At 41.4% G+C, this 15917-nt stretch overlaps 1 protein-coding gene across 1 annotated transcript in view; it reads left to right on the top strand.

The window, feature by feature from the left end:
- Window positions 1-15917, top strand: part of MIOS (meiosis regulator for oocyte development) — an 876134-nt gene that overhangs the window by 672987 nt on the left and 187230 nt on the right. The window contains exon 7 of the mRNA XM_044066490.1: window positions 12473-12625. Coding sequence (XP_043922425.1) covers window positions 12473-12625 — 153 coding nt within the window. The remainder of the gene's footprint in view (window positions 1-12472; window positions 12626-15917) is intronic.

Genomic DNA, 15917 nt, shown 5'->3' with positions numbered 1-15917 from the left:
GTATTTGCTTGCAACTACTGGTTTTTGATTTTATTGCATTGCATTATTACATATATTTATGTTTTGCCTTCCTTCTGGGGGCACCTGACATCTGGGGCAAGAAAAACTGAAGAAAATGGCGTCGGCTGGTTCCTTTATACCCCTGTCGCACTGATGTCAGGGAAGAAGTGACAACAACCGACGCCGGACCTAGACTTTGGAATTCGGCCGACCGAGGACCCGCCTGATGGCAGGAGAACCCCATCTGTTATGACTGCAGCTGTATTAGCACTCGAACATCTACATTTATGGTAGGTACAAAACTGTACTTTACATCCTTCTAAGTTGGGAACTGCTGATTGAGGGCTCAGTGTCTGTTATTCTAAAAGTGTATTAGTTCTGGTTTAAGCACTTGGGCTTCAGGCCAGTTATTTTACATTAAGAAGGTTTGTGGTCTGCACTCTTGTGGGAGGAGAGGCTGGACTCTGCCCTTCTGAGCTGGGAATTTCTGGTTAAAGGCTTATAGTGCCTGCATATTTGGACTGTTTCTTACTGAAATTGGTACACCTTGTTTGCTGTAGCATAGACTAGATCCAGGCCTGCTGAATCTAGCTTTGTTTGTATGCTTGTTGTTTGTTTGCTTGTTATTTCCCTGAAATGCTAATTCCACCTAAAACGGGGCTTTTCAGCGCTTCTGTGGATCCCTAGTGATATCTGCATTGCTTACTGTACTTATTTCCTTGTTTCACTTGAAAGAAAGTTACTGTTTGTCGTTTTTGCATTTAAGTTACCTGTAACACATTACATTTAAGTTACCTGGCACTTGCTCACTAAAGCAATTATATAAGTCAGCACTAAAAAATGAAAAGCAGTACACCCTCACAAACTCCCCTTGAGTACCTTGTTCCCCATTGGCCCTTTTTTCAATTATAAAGGAATTCCCAATACTATTCTGGCATGTCCAAAGGTCAGTTGTCAATCTCCTCTCCGGTCCAGCTGGTGAATCTGGGAATCTTGAGGCAATGTTACAACTGCCTCATGTACACAGACAACCCTCTCCTCCTCCCAACAAATTCCAACACATGTGAGAGATGCAACCATTTAGCCAAACTGGAGGCTAAGCTCTCTCAACTCAGTACTGGCGTAACCAGTCAGGAGGAGAAGGAAACCACACTCACTACAATTCCAGTCTCACATAGACCTACCATGACAACAAACCAAACACATAAACACACAAATACATACTCGGAGGCTCTAAATAAAAATCTGCCTAAGTAGCAGAGACCTCCAAAGCAGACACCCAAGCAACCGCTACCCCAAAACAAAACACGTGCAACACATAGCTCACAAAGCCAGTGTGCCGAACAGTCACAGCCCTTAAAGCTAAACAACACACCTGATACACTTGTAATAGGTGACTCTATCGTCAGGCACACTGACGTCCCGCTCACCAGGTTGAACAAGGAAAAGGTCACGGTGAGCTGCCTGTCAGGCGCTAGGATCCGCCACATAATACAAGCACTCAGGTCACTCCAAGGCAAGTACAAATATGACTCAGTAATTGTCCATGCTGGTGTGAATGACCTGAGACGTACCTCCCTGAACTGCATGAAAAGAGACATAGAGGAGCTCTCTGAGCATGTAGCCCAGGCCGGTATGTCCCTGACCTTGAGTAGCCACAATATGAAGACAAGATGATCAATTTCAACAATTGGCTTAAGTATTGGTGTCATTCAAAGGGGATCCAATGCCTGTCAGCCTGGGATGACATGCTTGACAAGCCACGATGCTTCGCTAGGGACGGCTTGCACTTGTCACCCCTGGGCTTTCGGATATTGGCAAAGGATCTTGCTACCCCCATAGTGCCTTTTAGGCAAGGCTCAAAGACAAACCCACCTCCATAGGTATCACAAGGGTTAAGAAACTAAGAGTAATGCTACTCAACGCCAGAAGTCTAAACCTCAAGATGCACGCACTCAAAACTCTCCTTAGCATGGAGAACATCGATATCTGTGCAGTAACAGAAACCTGGTTCAAGGCTCCCGAGAGCACCCCAGCACTACCAGGTTATACCTCATACCATGCTTTTTGGCCCCAAAACTTGGACCGAACCACAAAAGGAGGGGGGAGTATCAATATTCGACAAAGATACCCGCACCTCCAGGTTGGTGGCACAGCACAAAGCATAAGAGACTATCCATGTGCAACTAGCAGTGGGTAAAACTGCCTTTCAGTTTATAACCTGCTACAGACCACCCTCCCAAACCCAGGAACCCCACTCGGCCTTCCTGAGAACACTGGAAAATATGAAGGTCTCTCCAAACACCATTATATTGGGCGACTTCAACTTCCCAAACATAGACTGGGAGCATTACTCTAGCTCCAACACCCTAGCCCAAAGGTTCTTGAATTTATAAACTCAAATGCTATGGAACAACTTGTTACCGCTCCCACAAGAGGGGAAAACCTACTGGACCTGATCATCACCAACATGGGGACTCTATGCTCCAGACCAGAAGTGTATCCCTCACTGGTAAGATCAGACCATAAACTAATCTTACTGGATATTCACATCCAGACCCCACCCCCGCCCAGAAAACCACAGTGAAAAACTTCTCTAAAGCAAATTTCACACTCCTCAAAACCGAGGTGGAATTCTTCAAAGCCCCCGGGCCTGTGGAAAATATGGCCCAGACCGCAGAATCCTTTATAAACGCATTCTATGAACACCTTCAGGAATGCATGGATCATGCAATCCCAAATAAAACCAAGACCCAATCCTCCAAAGGCAGACGTCCTGTCTGGTGGACCCCATCCATAAACAAACTATACAATAGAAGGAGGAGGCTACTACATGATAGAGGAAAATCCCAAAAAGGGAAGGCATCTCTGATCAGTATTAGCAAAAAAACTACAGGCACTCATAAAATCGTCTAAGGCCAGATTCGAGAGAAAAATTGCACAGGACACTAAGGATAATCACAAGGCTTTCTTTAGTTATGTTAGGAACCTGGGTGGGAATTCCCAGATATGCTCAGAATTAGTCCAAAATGACAAAAAATACACTGAATCCACAGACATTGCCAACATCCTAGCTGTGACAGGTTCAGCGCAAACTCTCCCCCCCACCACCACCAAAAGGGCAAATATCTATCCCAGCAGAGTGCTGCCCCCCTGACATCTCAGATGCTCAGGTAAGAGCCGCCCTCTCCAAAGCAAAAAACACAGCATCAGTGGGACCAGATGGTGTCACGGGCTGCGTCCTACATGAACTCCAAGAAGAGCTAAACCCAAACCTAAAACTACTGTTCAATCTCAGCCTTACTACAGGATATGTACCCCAAAGAGTGGCGTACAGCAACAGTGGTCCCTCTCCACAAAGGTGGTGCCTCAACGGATCCTGGAAACTATCGCCCCATAAGCCTGACTAGCTTGGTCTGCAAAGCTATGGAAAGGATCATCATGGACCTCATAAATAAAGATATTGGGGACCTACAGACACTGGATCCTACCCAGTTCGGCTTTGTTAAAGGCAGATCCTGCCTCTTAAACCTGGTCGATTTCTTTGAAACAATCACCAAGGCCATTGACGAGGGGAAAGTGGTCCACACAGCCTACCTGGACCTCGCAAAAGCCTTCGATACAATACCCCACTCGGGCATTCTAGATAAGCTCACCAGCTTAAATATAAGCCCCTATGTCACTAGATGGGTTGCAAACTGGATCAAGGACAGAACCCACATGGTTAGAATTGCTGGAGCCATGTCAGACTCCAAACCAGTTACAAGTGGCATCCCACAAGGCTCAGTCCTGGGACCTCTCTTGTTCGGTATATATTTCTCGGAGGTACAGGCCAACACAGAAGGAGTGTGGCTCACCAAGTTTGCAGATGACTGCAAACTGGGCGCCATAATAGACTCTCCAGCCGACACAAGCATCCTCCAAAAGGGCCTCATAGAAACAGACAACTGGTGCCACAGCCATGGCCTCAAGCTAAACGCCAAAAAGTGTATAGTCATCCCCTTTGGCAAAAACACAGTGCCCACAAATTACTCCATAGGTGGTAATCCATTAAGTACAGAAGAAGTAATTAGGGACCTGGGGACCCAAGTTGATAGCAATCTCTCATTTGACAACCATGTGGCCAAAGTGGTTTGAAAAACATTTTATATAGCCCACCTAATCATGAAGGGATTCACATCTAGATCAGGGGAGGTCATCGTGCCTCTTTACTCATCCCTCATCAGGCCCATAATTGAGTACAGTGCCCCTTTTGAGATGTACCTTACCAGACACCTGCAGCAACTGGAAAGACCCCAAAAGTACCTCACCAAGAGGATCAAAGGGCTCAAACAGATGCCATATGCTGCCCGGTTAAAGAAACTCCAGCTCTACTCAGTGGCATACCGCCTGCTCAGAGGCGATCTGTGCCTGACGTATAAAGCCATGTCCAACCAGGAATTAATGGACATGCTGCACCTCAGAAAATCCAAATCCCATCGAGCTACGCTCTCAAGAGACTTGAACCTCAGCACTGAAATAAATAGGATATGCTGGAGGGACAGGTTCATAACCCAGAGGCTCCCTTCACTCTGGAATAAAATCCCAGTCCAGGTTAGGCAGAGTCCCTCGTTGACTCTCTTCAAGAGGAATCTTGATGAGTGGATGGGAGATCATAGGTTTACCCCGGGTATCACTTCTGTGTCACTGTTAGACAGAGGCACAGTATACTAACCTCGAAAAAGGGCATAGCAAAATTAATTTAAAATGGGTGGCGAAAGCCAAACACACTCTGGCTAAGCTTATAAATGCCGTAGGGCAGATAGCCTAGTATGAACCTATGAACCTTGCAGACAGATAAAGACAAGCAAGTTACAGTATATGCACAAACATATTATATGAACGTACCAATTACAGTCTCACATTTCAAGCCTATGAAGAATACAGTTTATATTCAGAAATATATGCAAATATGTTACAGTTTCTCTTATCAAACCTTTAGGTGCAGCTTATATACAGAGTATCTGCAAGGATGTTACAGTTTCTCTTTTCAAACCTTTTAATGTAAGAGGATAGTTGCTGTGAATAAAAAAATTGCAGGGATATGGAAGTAGATGAGGCTTTAGTCAGGGTTAGAGCAAGGACATAACCAGTGAGTTTTAAAAAACTGGGTTAGATTTTTTTTAACTGATTAAGGGAAGTTTCACATTTCAGACATATAGAATAGTATTCAGGATAAAAGTTTATCTGTTGAACTGTGTATTAATTAGAAAAATACCGTACATGTCAACTGTTATATGATCCCACAGAAATATGAAAAGGAAGTTATGCATTTGGTGTTTTCTTTCATATCGTTTTCAAGATTCAACCTGGTGAAAAGAAATGTATTGTATATGAGTGAAGATGAAGGGCGGATTGCGATTACTAAACCCAGCTGTTTGTTCTGCTTCTTTAAACTTGTATAGAGGATTGAAGTGGGTAAAGGAAAAAAAATGAGAAATTGATAGCGAGAATATTTAAATCCAAGTACAAAAAAGTTCTGGGAGATGATGAGAATAAGAAAAAGAGAAAAATAATATGTAAATGAAAAAACTAAAAAACTTATCAAGAAAAAAATATTGACATGGACTAAAAATTGATGATAAAGAAAAAGATAGAAGGTAGTTGTGTAATGATGGGATGAAATAACGTTATGTAAGTGCATGGGAAAAAATACCAGAAGTGATTAAAGCCATTAAAAACAAGAAAAAATGGTGTACCAAGATAGTAAAGTGAAAGGCTTTCCTATGAAGATTGGTGATAAATAAGTTACTAGTAAAGAGGAATATGCCATATAGAAAGAAAGTTGAAAGAGTGGGTTTAGTTTTGGGGGACGAAGAGACAACAGAAGAAATGTAGAAGGATGGTAAAACTCTGGAAGAAGTTATGTGAAGAAAAACATTTTGAGAATATTAATGGTATAAACAATATATATATGAATATGATTCCATATGGATATTGGTAAGAACAGAGACTGTGTAAATGGTGGATAAGAATTTCTTTTGTGTGATATGGCTTATTTGGAATGAAAGAGAGAATGAAAATTTGTTTAACTGAAAATGGATTTTGGAAGATATATTGCAAAAAATTAGATTATGGTTGTGGAAGGAGTTGGAGTTAATTATGGAAGAGTAACAATAAAAATGTTATAAGAAAAATGATAAAGTAGTAGAAAATAGGGAGATATTGTACTTGAAGGCCTCACCTTGCATTTCGCGCAGAAGTGGGTGTGTCACAAATGATTGACGACCAGGTCTGCATATGTAATTGCTAGAGTTCCGGGAGCAAAGGCAGTTACGATGAGGCTGCCTTACGCCCCCAGTGCGACATTCATGCACATAGCTGGGTTTTTGTCGTGCAATATCATGAAAGGGTGTCTCTAATAGACTTAGTGGAGTTCTGAATTTAGTTGTTGGCACTTTACGTTGAAGGTGCTGTGCTCGTTTCCCCAGCCTGACTGCAGTGAAGGGGAAGTGGCTTTGAGTCACGTTAACACCCTGGTCTGGGTTTAGGGTAAGAGTTACTGAACTTCTTCTTCTTCTCCTTTCTTTTTTTTCGGCTTTTTTAAGCCACAGCGGATCATCAGTCAATCCACCTACTGCATGTCTTTGGGGGATGGGAAACCGAGCACCCGGAGGTAACTGAACAAATTTAGTTATTTAACACATATGCATTGCTTTCTGATTGAGTGTCTGTTGCAGAGTTGATTCATTCAAGCAAGTAATTTTGTGTTAAGCAGATAATTCATTTTCTCTCTGGTGAGTTTAGGCTGATTTTCAGCAATTAGCTGTGGAAATTCAGAAACAGTGTGGTGTTATTTGGTTTTGTCATTGTCGCTACTGAGGGAATGCATATTCATTAGTGCCCAATTACGAAATAGCAGGAGGGCGGGTTTTGGGTGGGGCTTGCTACTGCGCATCTGGTGAGGCCCTCAAGTACAATATTGCCAAAATAGAAATGTGTATATGTGTGATGTAGTAATATGTACATTTTGTAAATATGTAAGTGATGTTTTCTTATGTTGTGTAAAATAAAGGACACCTACTGTAATTGATAGGTTCAGTGGGATCTCTTACATCCACCTGTAATACCACCAAATGAAGCAGACAGGACCTCAGTTTAACATCTCATCTGAAGAACGACAAGAAGTCATGTGATGTGGAAATAGAACCAGCAGTTTATGGCCCACTGTACTGCAGCAAAATGGTTTATGTCATAGAAATCCAACATGGTAACCACATATTCTCCCCACATGCTGAAGCTTGGCATTGAGAAAATGATGAAGTATTCTCAAGGCAGATGCCTGAGAAACCCCTACTGTGTCGCCACTAGATTTCTTAAAAGTCCCTGTAGCTAATAAATGTAAAGTCACACATATCTTGACATCCCTGTAGCTAATATACATATTAGTTTAAGGGTGTGCACACACAACAAAGTATTAGTTTAAGGGTGTGCATGCTTATACAACCAGCTTATTATACGTTTTTTATTTTTTATATTTTCCCTCTAACAGATTTGTTTTTCAATTGAATTGTACAGGTCACATTAAAGGTGGGAAAAGTTTTGACATGATTTATTGTAGTCTCATTATTTTTATATCACAAAAACCTGACATTTTAAGAGGGGTGTGTAAACTTTTTATATCCACTGTACATAAAGCTACACATATCTTGGCAGCCACTGTGATAGGCGCTCCATGACTTCCATAAGGCTGCAGATGAGGCCAACTTATTTCCACAGTTAGTTGCATGATGTATCTGCCAACTCGCTACAGATCTTCATTGCTGGTGTTGAGAACATGAAATGTTAAGCGAGGTCAAATGAGTCTGCTTCTCCAGGGCAAACATCACCTACCATCAGGCACAGCATCTGTAATTGGAGCCTTCTGCAGATACACATTTACAATGGCTAGAACAACCCCTAACAATTCTGCTTTTTACTCCATCTGAAAACAAGCAATACAGCCAAGTTAAAATATAGTGTAGGCACAGTTTCTCTGCTTGGCATTTAAATGCTTCTGAATTGCTCCACTGTCTTGGATAAGAAGACATGCATATACGGATTACCGATAATAAATTAAATTTAAAAGGATATATGCTTAAGGCCAGTTTGCCAGTTTGTTTAACCCCAGCAGGTAATAGAGAACAATGGAAGAAAAGGCAAAAATCTGTACAGCGCGGTTAAAGATTTTGCAGGTTCAGCCCCCAAGGGTTTCTAGCAGGAACTGGCCTGCCAAAATTGGTCCCTTTCCTGTTCCACAAGATCCCCAAAGGGCAGGAAGCAAGGTAATAACAGACAGACACACATGCCACTACCCACTACAACAGCACAATCACGGTGACTTGATTACAAACTTAGACAAGCGTGGCAGCTCCATTGGGCCTACAGTTCTGTCGCGTAGGAGGCATACCTGCGTCCCCATTCGATAATTCCCTTCTCTACCCCAGAAGGAGGCCAGGATTTAAAGCTGGATCGACAGATTATCTACATTCGTCCCATCTTCTTATCACTTTGCAGCAGATAAGTCTGCATTTTGATCAGAGCACCATCAATTCACAGCATTGACAACAGGAATCCAAATTTACCTGCAGATCCCTACTGCCTAAGGGGCAAGCAAACAACCCACCGCAGAGAAAATATCAGGGAAAGGGTTATTACCCATACTGCGGGAAGATTTACAGACAAAAAAAAAGCAAGCTGGACCACACCACACAAGGGTCATTTGCCAGCGCAGGCGCACTGGACAAAATAAACAACAGTCAACATCAATTGAGAGAAAAAAACAAACATTCTCCATACTTTGGAGGCGGGAACAACAAAAACAAAACAAATGGCATTCCAAACTGCAGAACGCTTCTGCACTACTTGGTCTCTGTGGCATCATGCATAATCAACAGTATGATGCCAAGTACATATGAGAAAAAAACATGGAATATTGCAAAACACAGTCTTCCTAAAGAAGCCATGGTCCCAACACAGAAAAAACTACAAAAAAGTTCTAACACTAATCCAGCAGAAGGCTCAATTCCACCAACTGTGGCCCTCAGCATGCAAGCAGGAAGCACTGCAACTATCCAGCAGGTGCCACAGGCGCACCAGACCAAACCATCATGGACCATCGCCGGTAACATATGCGTGCACCTTGGGACCAGTATCACCTGCCACATCACGACTTCACAAAACAAACCACTAAGGTAACCTGCGGCAATCCAATCCAAAAAATTCAAATTCAGACCATTTGATGATGGGACGATAAGGGACACAACACCACAGTCCGTGGTCACACATCAAACAGAGGGACTTCATTCATACCCCTATGCAGAATGACTTCTCAATCACCAGCTCAGGACTTTCCACCCACTGCATGGAAAGTTGGATCGGCCTCCTTCAGCTGGAAAGGTCTCCAGAAGCATAATTCTTTTCTCTTCCTTGATACAAGCAGGTATTACTAAAATCAAGGAGGGGCGTCCAATCAGATCAAGAAACCTACCAACCTCCAATACCCATTGCCAGCCAGCTTGGGATTTGACTTTGTGCTAGAAAAGTTGATGCTTCCTAACTGCACAACCTCAGCTTCAGGGTTTTCTGGAACTCAGGGCCCTAATGGTACAACCCTTCCTACCAGATAGAGGTCCAGAGGAGGACAGGACTAATTACATTTATGCCTAGGTGGTAATCCAGAGTGTCTTAAACCCCAGCAAATCCACCTACCTACACTTCTTCCAACCCACAAAACAGAGGGGAAAGAATGCTGCATACCACAAAAGTAACAGAAACTGACCAGCTTTTTGTAGCCTATGCAACAGGGAAGGAAAAGCTATTTCCAAACAGACAATCCCAATGGGGATAGGGAATTGCAATGATTCTCTGTTGCCTTCCTTCAGCAAAACCAATTCCACAGAACATAAGGCCTCATTCTGGCACCAACTGCTTGGACCTCCGTGCCTCGCGCCCAGGCATTGCCGGCATTACATTTGTATTTATATTCCCGAGCATTCCAGGGCCACTGGTTGCTTGCCACTGTGCTGGATCCTAACCTAACACCACCTAATCTATTCTTCCTCCTCTCTTTGGTATGTGTTCTACCCAGTTGTTATGACTGCAGATGCATCCATGAAGGACATAGTACAGTTTTGTACCTACCATAAATGTTGGTACTCCTAGGGTATTACGAAGAGCTAGCTGGTGGGGGAGTCTCTTATGGTGTATTTGTTTGTATATATGTACATACATGCTTATTTTAGCCTTTTCCAGGGCAACTGGCATCTGGGGCAAGAAACACTGAGGACAGGACAACCCAGTTGTTATGACTGCAGATGCTATCCAGTTCGGACATCTACATTTATGGTAGGTACAAAACTGTACTTTCTGCCTCATTATCGTACACAGCACTTCATTATACTGCCATTAGTGTTTTATGTGACTGAAACATTGTTTGGGCTAACCTCTTTGTGCAAGTTGGTTTTCTAACTCAAGTGCACCTGCCTGTGTCCACTAATCACACAAAATTCACTTAGTATAATGCGGTAAAGCCTTCTGAATCCTAGTGAAAGTGCTTTTTCAGGTATAACATGCCCCCCTTGCACCCTATATGAGGGAAACTTCCACACATCCCCAACTTATATACACTAACTTCACAATCACATCATAGTGGAGAAAAGGCCAAAGTCATTGTTCACTGAAAGTGGTTTTCATCATTAATGATTTCACACTACCAGAACTTGATCTAATTTCATTCATCTAGTCATGTCCTTATGGATGAGAGGATGGCTTTTCATTTAAATAGAACAGGTGCAAGCTGTTCTAAATTAATGCATGTTTGTGCTTTTGTGTCTTGTTGTTTCTGCTGAGACTGTCCATGGACATGCAAGAATGAGGCAAAATTCAGAAATGTGCAAAAAATGGAAACTAGAAGAGAAGATCTCAGCAGTAGCCCACTGTAGAGGACCCCACACATCTGCTGATGTGGTAAAAACATATTTGCTATTTGCGTAGATTACCTCACACAACAGTACTTGTCGTAGGTAACAGGGAATGAGTAAGACATCCCTTCTGAAAAGCTTGTAGTGTCAGCATACTGAACACAGGGTATATGTAACGCAGCTCTTATTTTACTCAGTTCATAATTTTTCACAATGTCCATGACACTCCAGTGAAACTTGTTTTTTTCATCCTGAATGAATTCTGCATCTTTTGTCCAAATAATGAAGCAAATATTGCCTGCTTTTTGGGGTGTCTGTAGAAATTTTTATCCTATGAAGTCCATATCTTTTGTTCATAGTTTAGATTGGTCTCAAAAACTTACTTGATGACCAGATTAGGATTAGAAATTCATAGACGCACACTCTCTTACAAGACTTGCATTTGCAACAGTCAAGTACTACATTTCTACTGTGGATGATCAGTTGAGAATTCAGTACTCAGCATTTCTTGTCTGCCACAGCTATTTTTTTTAAATCTTTTAAACCTATAGATTGAAAGATGGCTGATTAATTAATAAACTATTTTACCTTGAATTTGCATTTTATTTCTATACTTGTACTTATTTGTTTTGCCTCCTCTTGTATTTATTTTGCTGTTTTCCTTGTGTACTTTGTAATTTGTTTACCCCATTTTATCATTCATTGTGCAAGCCAGTTTGATAAGTGTTTATCATTCAATTTGATATATTTACTTTTGTATGTATTTTTCCCTTCCATGCCTTCCAGTCATCAAGACCCCTACTTTTTGTCTTGAACCATTCATTTTTCTGGACAGGGTATCCCCAGGACACAGAAGAATATCATGCACAGGTTCTGTCATATAGGTAGCCACGAAAGTGGCTTGTCATTTGCCTGCTTATACCGTATGCAAGTTAGAAGGGTGTTTGTAATGGCTCTGATCCTGCCCTCAGGTGGTCAGTGTGGGCACTAGCATCGCCGCATGGGTCTACTGTTCCTTTCCTATGTCTGTGTGTGAGCTTACACACACACACACACACTAATGAGGGCTACCTTCATCTAGTTCACAGCACCAGGTCCATAAAATAAAATATCTCCATGTCCCCAGTCTTGTCAATGTCATTGCTTACAAACTTCCACTTCCTGTTGGTGGAATGGCAAATTGGGATCACTCCCTCCTTTCTTCCAGAATGGTAGTCTGGCCTTGGCTACTCTCTTCTCCTATCTAGCTTCTCCTGCACTCAAATTTAGATAATCAGGTTATACTCCAGGCTTTATTCCTGCATGCCATGGAGCCAGGTTCAGTTTGTTGTATTAATGTTTTAATTTTTGTAAAATATTTTTAAAACACTTTTGTAAATGGGTATGGGGGAGAGGAATTATTAATTAAATAGATTTTTGCATGTATTTTTTTCAGTAGGTAGCAGAAAACATCTGAGCAAACTGAAAAAGTAGTTATTACTTCCTGTCAATGTAGTCATGTAGTGTGTCATTTGCAATGTTTCTGCACACAGGGCTTCTCTGGAGAGGTTTTAAAAGATTCCAGGGTGCATTATTGGATTGAAAACTACCGTAATCTGCTAGATGCCTGGAGATTTTGGCACAAACGAGCAGAATTTGACATTCATCGAAGTAAAGTGGATCCATCTTCAAAGCCACTGGCACAAGTAAGAAGGAGCTTTTTGCTTTTTTTTTTTTTTATTTAGTACATAATTAATGGACAAGACTTTGTAATTCAGTGGTGTTTCTTCATAGTTTAGTTTATGCTATAGATAGCCTTTGATTTTGATTTGAATATTGGCCACTATATTAAAGCTTGTTTATTTAGTCTGTTTTGATGTCTGAAGTGCTTTTTGTTTTAGCACAAAACATTTTTTTTTTTAAATTTAAGCTAAACAGATTTGTAAGGGTAGGCACTGGGCAGGCATGTTATGATACAGTAATTGTGGTCTGTTAGATACCTGCTGTATAAGATCGATGTTCTTCATGTTGATCACTGCTGCAGTAGCCTTAGCTGTAGGGTTATATCCTGCATACAGCATAAGAGAAGGTCAGCTTCCAAAGCTTCAGGGCACCTTCCACACTCCCAAACCACCAATCAACTTGAGCTGAGCTGATTAAAATGTCAGGTTTGTGCACCAAGCCCTTGAGAGTTTTCCTGCCACTGAAATGTACACTCCTCTGAGGTTTTCAAGTAATGATGGTTGGCTTGCATTGTTCATTTGTTGAGTAAATAAGTTCCCTTTGGAGAAAAAACTTCCATTTTAAAATAGTGTTTGTTTAATAACACTTTCCTATTCAAGAAAGTTACTTCAAAACTAAGAGAATTGTTTTTATTTTACTTTTTCAGGCTGGTAAAATATTTTTAAGTGCTTTTTACTGTGTTTTTAAGTGAAAAATGACTTTTAAAGGCTTTTAAATTTTAATGAATTTTGCTGCTTCTTTTTCCCAGGAAAGAGGCACCATTTTTGATTTGACCATGGAACAAACTGTTAGTCCCATAGGCAGTCCTTTTTCCAGCCACAAAAAGAAAAAAATAAACAGCCTTGCCACCACTACTGCAGGTTAACAGTTCATCTCAGCCACAGGTGGGTGACTGTGCAGTGGCAATTAGTTGCACCTCAGACCACTCATCTTTTACCCCCAGATCTCTCTGGTCTAGCACCTATAGCCCCTATGGACTGTGGGGGATAGCCATGTCCTGTGGAGCTGTTGTGCAAGATAGAGCTGCTGTCGTCTGTTTTGGGAGAGGGAACAGGGAATGTTTCCCTCTTTTGTTAGAATGTTGTGCCTTTTCCTGGGAAGCTGCTGCTTCCATTAATAACATTGTTGGCCCCATTTTTCACGTGAAAACTAAATGTGTATCTACTCCTCCTCAAATTTCCTTAGACAGGAGTAGTTTACTGGGTCTGGCTCAGTGTTTAATTTTAGCTAGTGATCCTTCTTATAAAGTAGTTTCTGGTAAAAAAAAGAGGGAGACCTCTTTTCCTGAAGAGATTCAAAATTTTGAATCCGTACAGGAAGACAAAAGGACAAAAACAAGGTGTTCTCCATAGACTTCTGATTCAGGCTCAGAGGAGAGCTGAGCTTCTAATTCCCCCTTTGGAGGTTTTCCTTTATCTGAGACTGTTTCCAGAATGTGCCAGTGTTTTCAGTGGGAGAGTGCTGAGCTTTCTCAGTCCCTCAGAAAATACTTTGAGCTGTTAAAGAAGGAACTTCCAGAGCCTTCACCCATTCTTCCAGTTCTGGTTGCTTTGGAGGATGTGTGCGCTACTGCCTGCAGTTTTCCTGAAAACCAGCCAGCTGCCCGTAAACAGGCAGATAGTATGTATAAAGTTCCTCAGTCTTTTAAGTTTTTATCAACTACTCCAAATCCTGACCATCAACCATAGCTTTAGTTAATCCTACTGTTGCTAAACACTTAGTTAATTCCAATTTTACTATTTCTGATAAGGATAGGAAGATTATTGAGAAGTATGGTAGATTTTCAGAATTATGAGGGGGAGGATTATGGGTTAGGGGGAGGAGCTTAGAGCTCAGATCTTAGCTGTTGGAAGCTGCCGGCTCGGATCCGATATGTATCCGATAACCCATAGGTTGCTGACAAATGAAGTTTACCTACTCAGATGGAACGTTATGGTAAGTACATAACTTCTAATTCTTTCCCTTCCACGGGAAATGCCCCTGAAACAGTACAAAATGTACTAATAACCTCATTCTCTTGCAGAAATGACAGTGCTACTAACTTTTTTACAGATAGCTGGAATTGTACACTCTTACCATATGAGAACAAACCGAGAGCCTGTACCTTTCGCCGTATGGCTTGTGAAAAATGGAAAAGACACCCTTTAGGAGTTACGTTATGGAAACTATGCCTGACACTTTTAATGGCTGCCATTTCAAGGTCACATAGTATATATTCCACTGTAGTGTCTAGATCAAGAGATGACAGTAATTCAAACACACACTCCCATAAATAGTTATATGCCTTGTATGATTTCTTGGACATTAAACAATATACAAGGGGCAAACATTTGGTATGCTCTCCATATGACATTAATCCATGGACACTATAAAGTTGCCGACATAGCCAACCCTTTGTCAGGAACACACCATCCGTTAACCATAGTTTGCATGAACACAGATCTTGCAGATTTTCCTTACTGAATACAAGTACGTGAATATTGCTATTCAAATCTACCTTCCGTTTCTGTATGAAACACCCTTCTCTTAACTCAGCCTGTAACATTTACGTCCGTTAAAGGGGTTGACATAATACTATAGGTGAGCATTTGTCTACGCCGCACACAATTTACTCGTTGCAACATTGAATGCCTAGATGGCAAACTTACAGTACTCTCTACTGACTTACTGGTGGTTATATCATCCACCACTAATGCTGGGGTTGTTCTAGTTACCCAAGCTGTCTCTTTCAGGTCATGACAAGCTACATACCGTTCCACTATGGTTGCATCTGGTGGGTGTGTATGACATACAAACTTTAATAAAAGTTCACCTTCTACCTGCTTTATAGTAATAGCTCTACCTTTGCACTTACTTGACTGTTTCAACTTGCAACACCAATACTTCCTATCTTTAACTGTCTTCTCTAGACTATAGATGTAGCCATTCACATTTAACATAGCTTTGTTTTTCTGTGATGTAACAGTTGGATAGACGTTACCTAGTGTACCTGGTGCTACAGGAGGAGTGCTGGCCATTTTTAAATTGACACATAGTCGAATGCACACAAACTACGTGTTACTTACTGCATTTATTACCATCGTAGCAAGTAGGCTGAACGTATACTATTTTATTTTATATGTCACTATTCTACTGGCACACTTACTAACATTATACGTTTTATGAGTATGTTATTTACCTACATATTTCTTATTTTGTTTCATGCACTTGCACGATCATGTAGTTGCGTTACACGTCAGAAACGTAAGTTGGCCA

The sequence above is a fragment of the Protopterus annectens genome, chromosome 3.part1, assembly GCF_019279795.1.
Source record: "Protopterus annectens isolate FY-2018-M chromosome 3.part1, PAN1.0, whole genome shotgun sequence".
Classification (NCBI taxonomy): domain Eukaryota; kingdom Metazoa; phylum Chordata; order Ceratodontiformes; family Protopteridae; genus Protopterus; species Protopterus annectens.
This window is presented reverse-complemented; position numbering and strand designations above follow the sequence as displayed.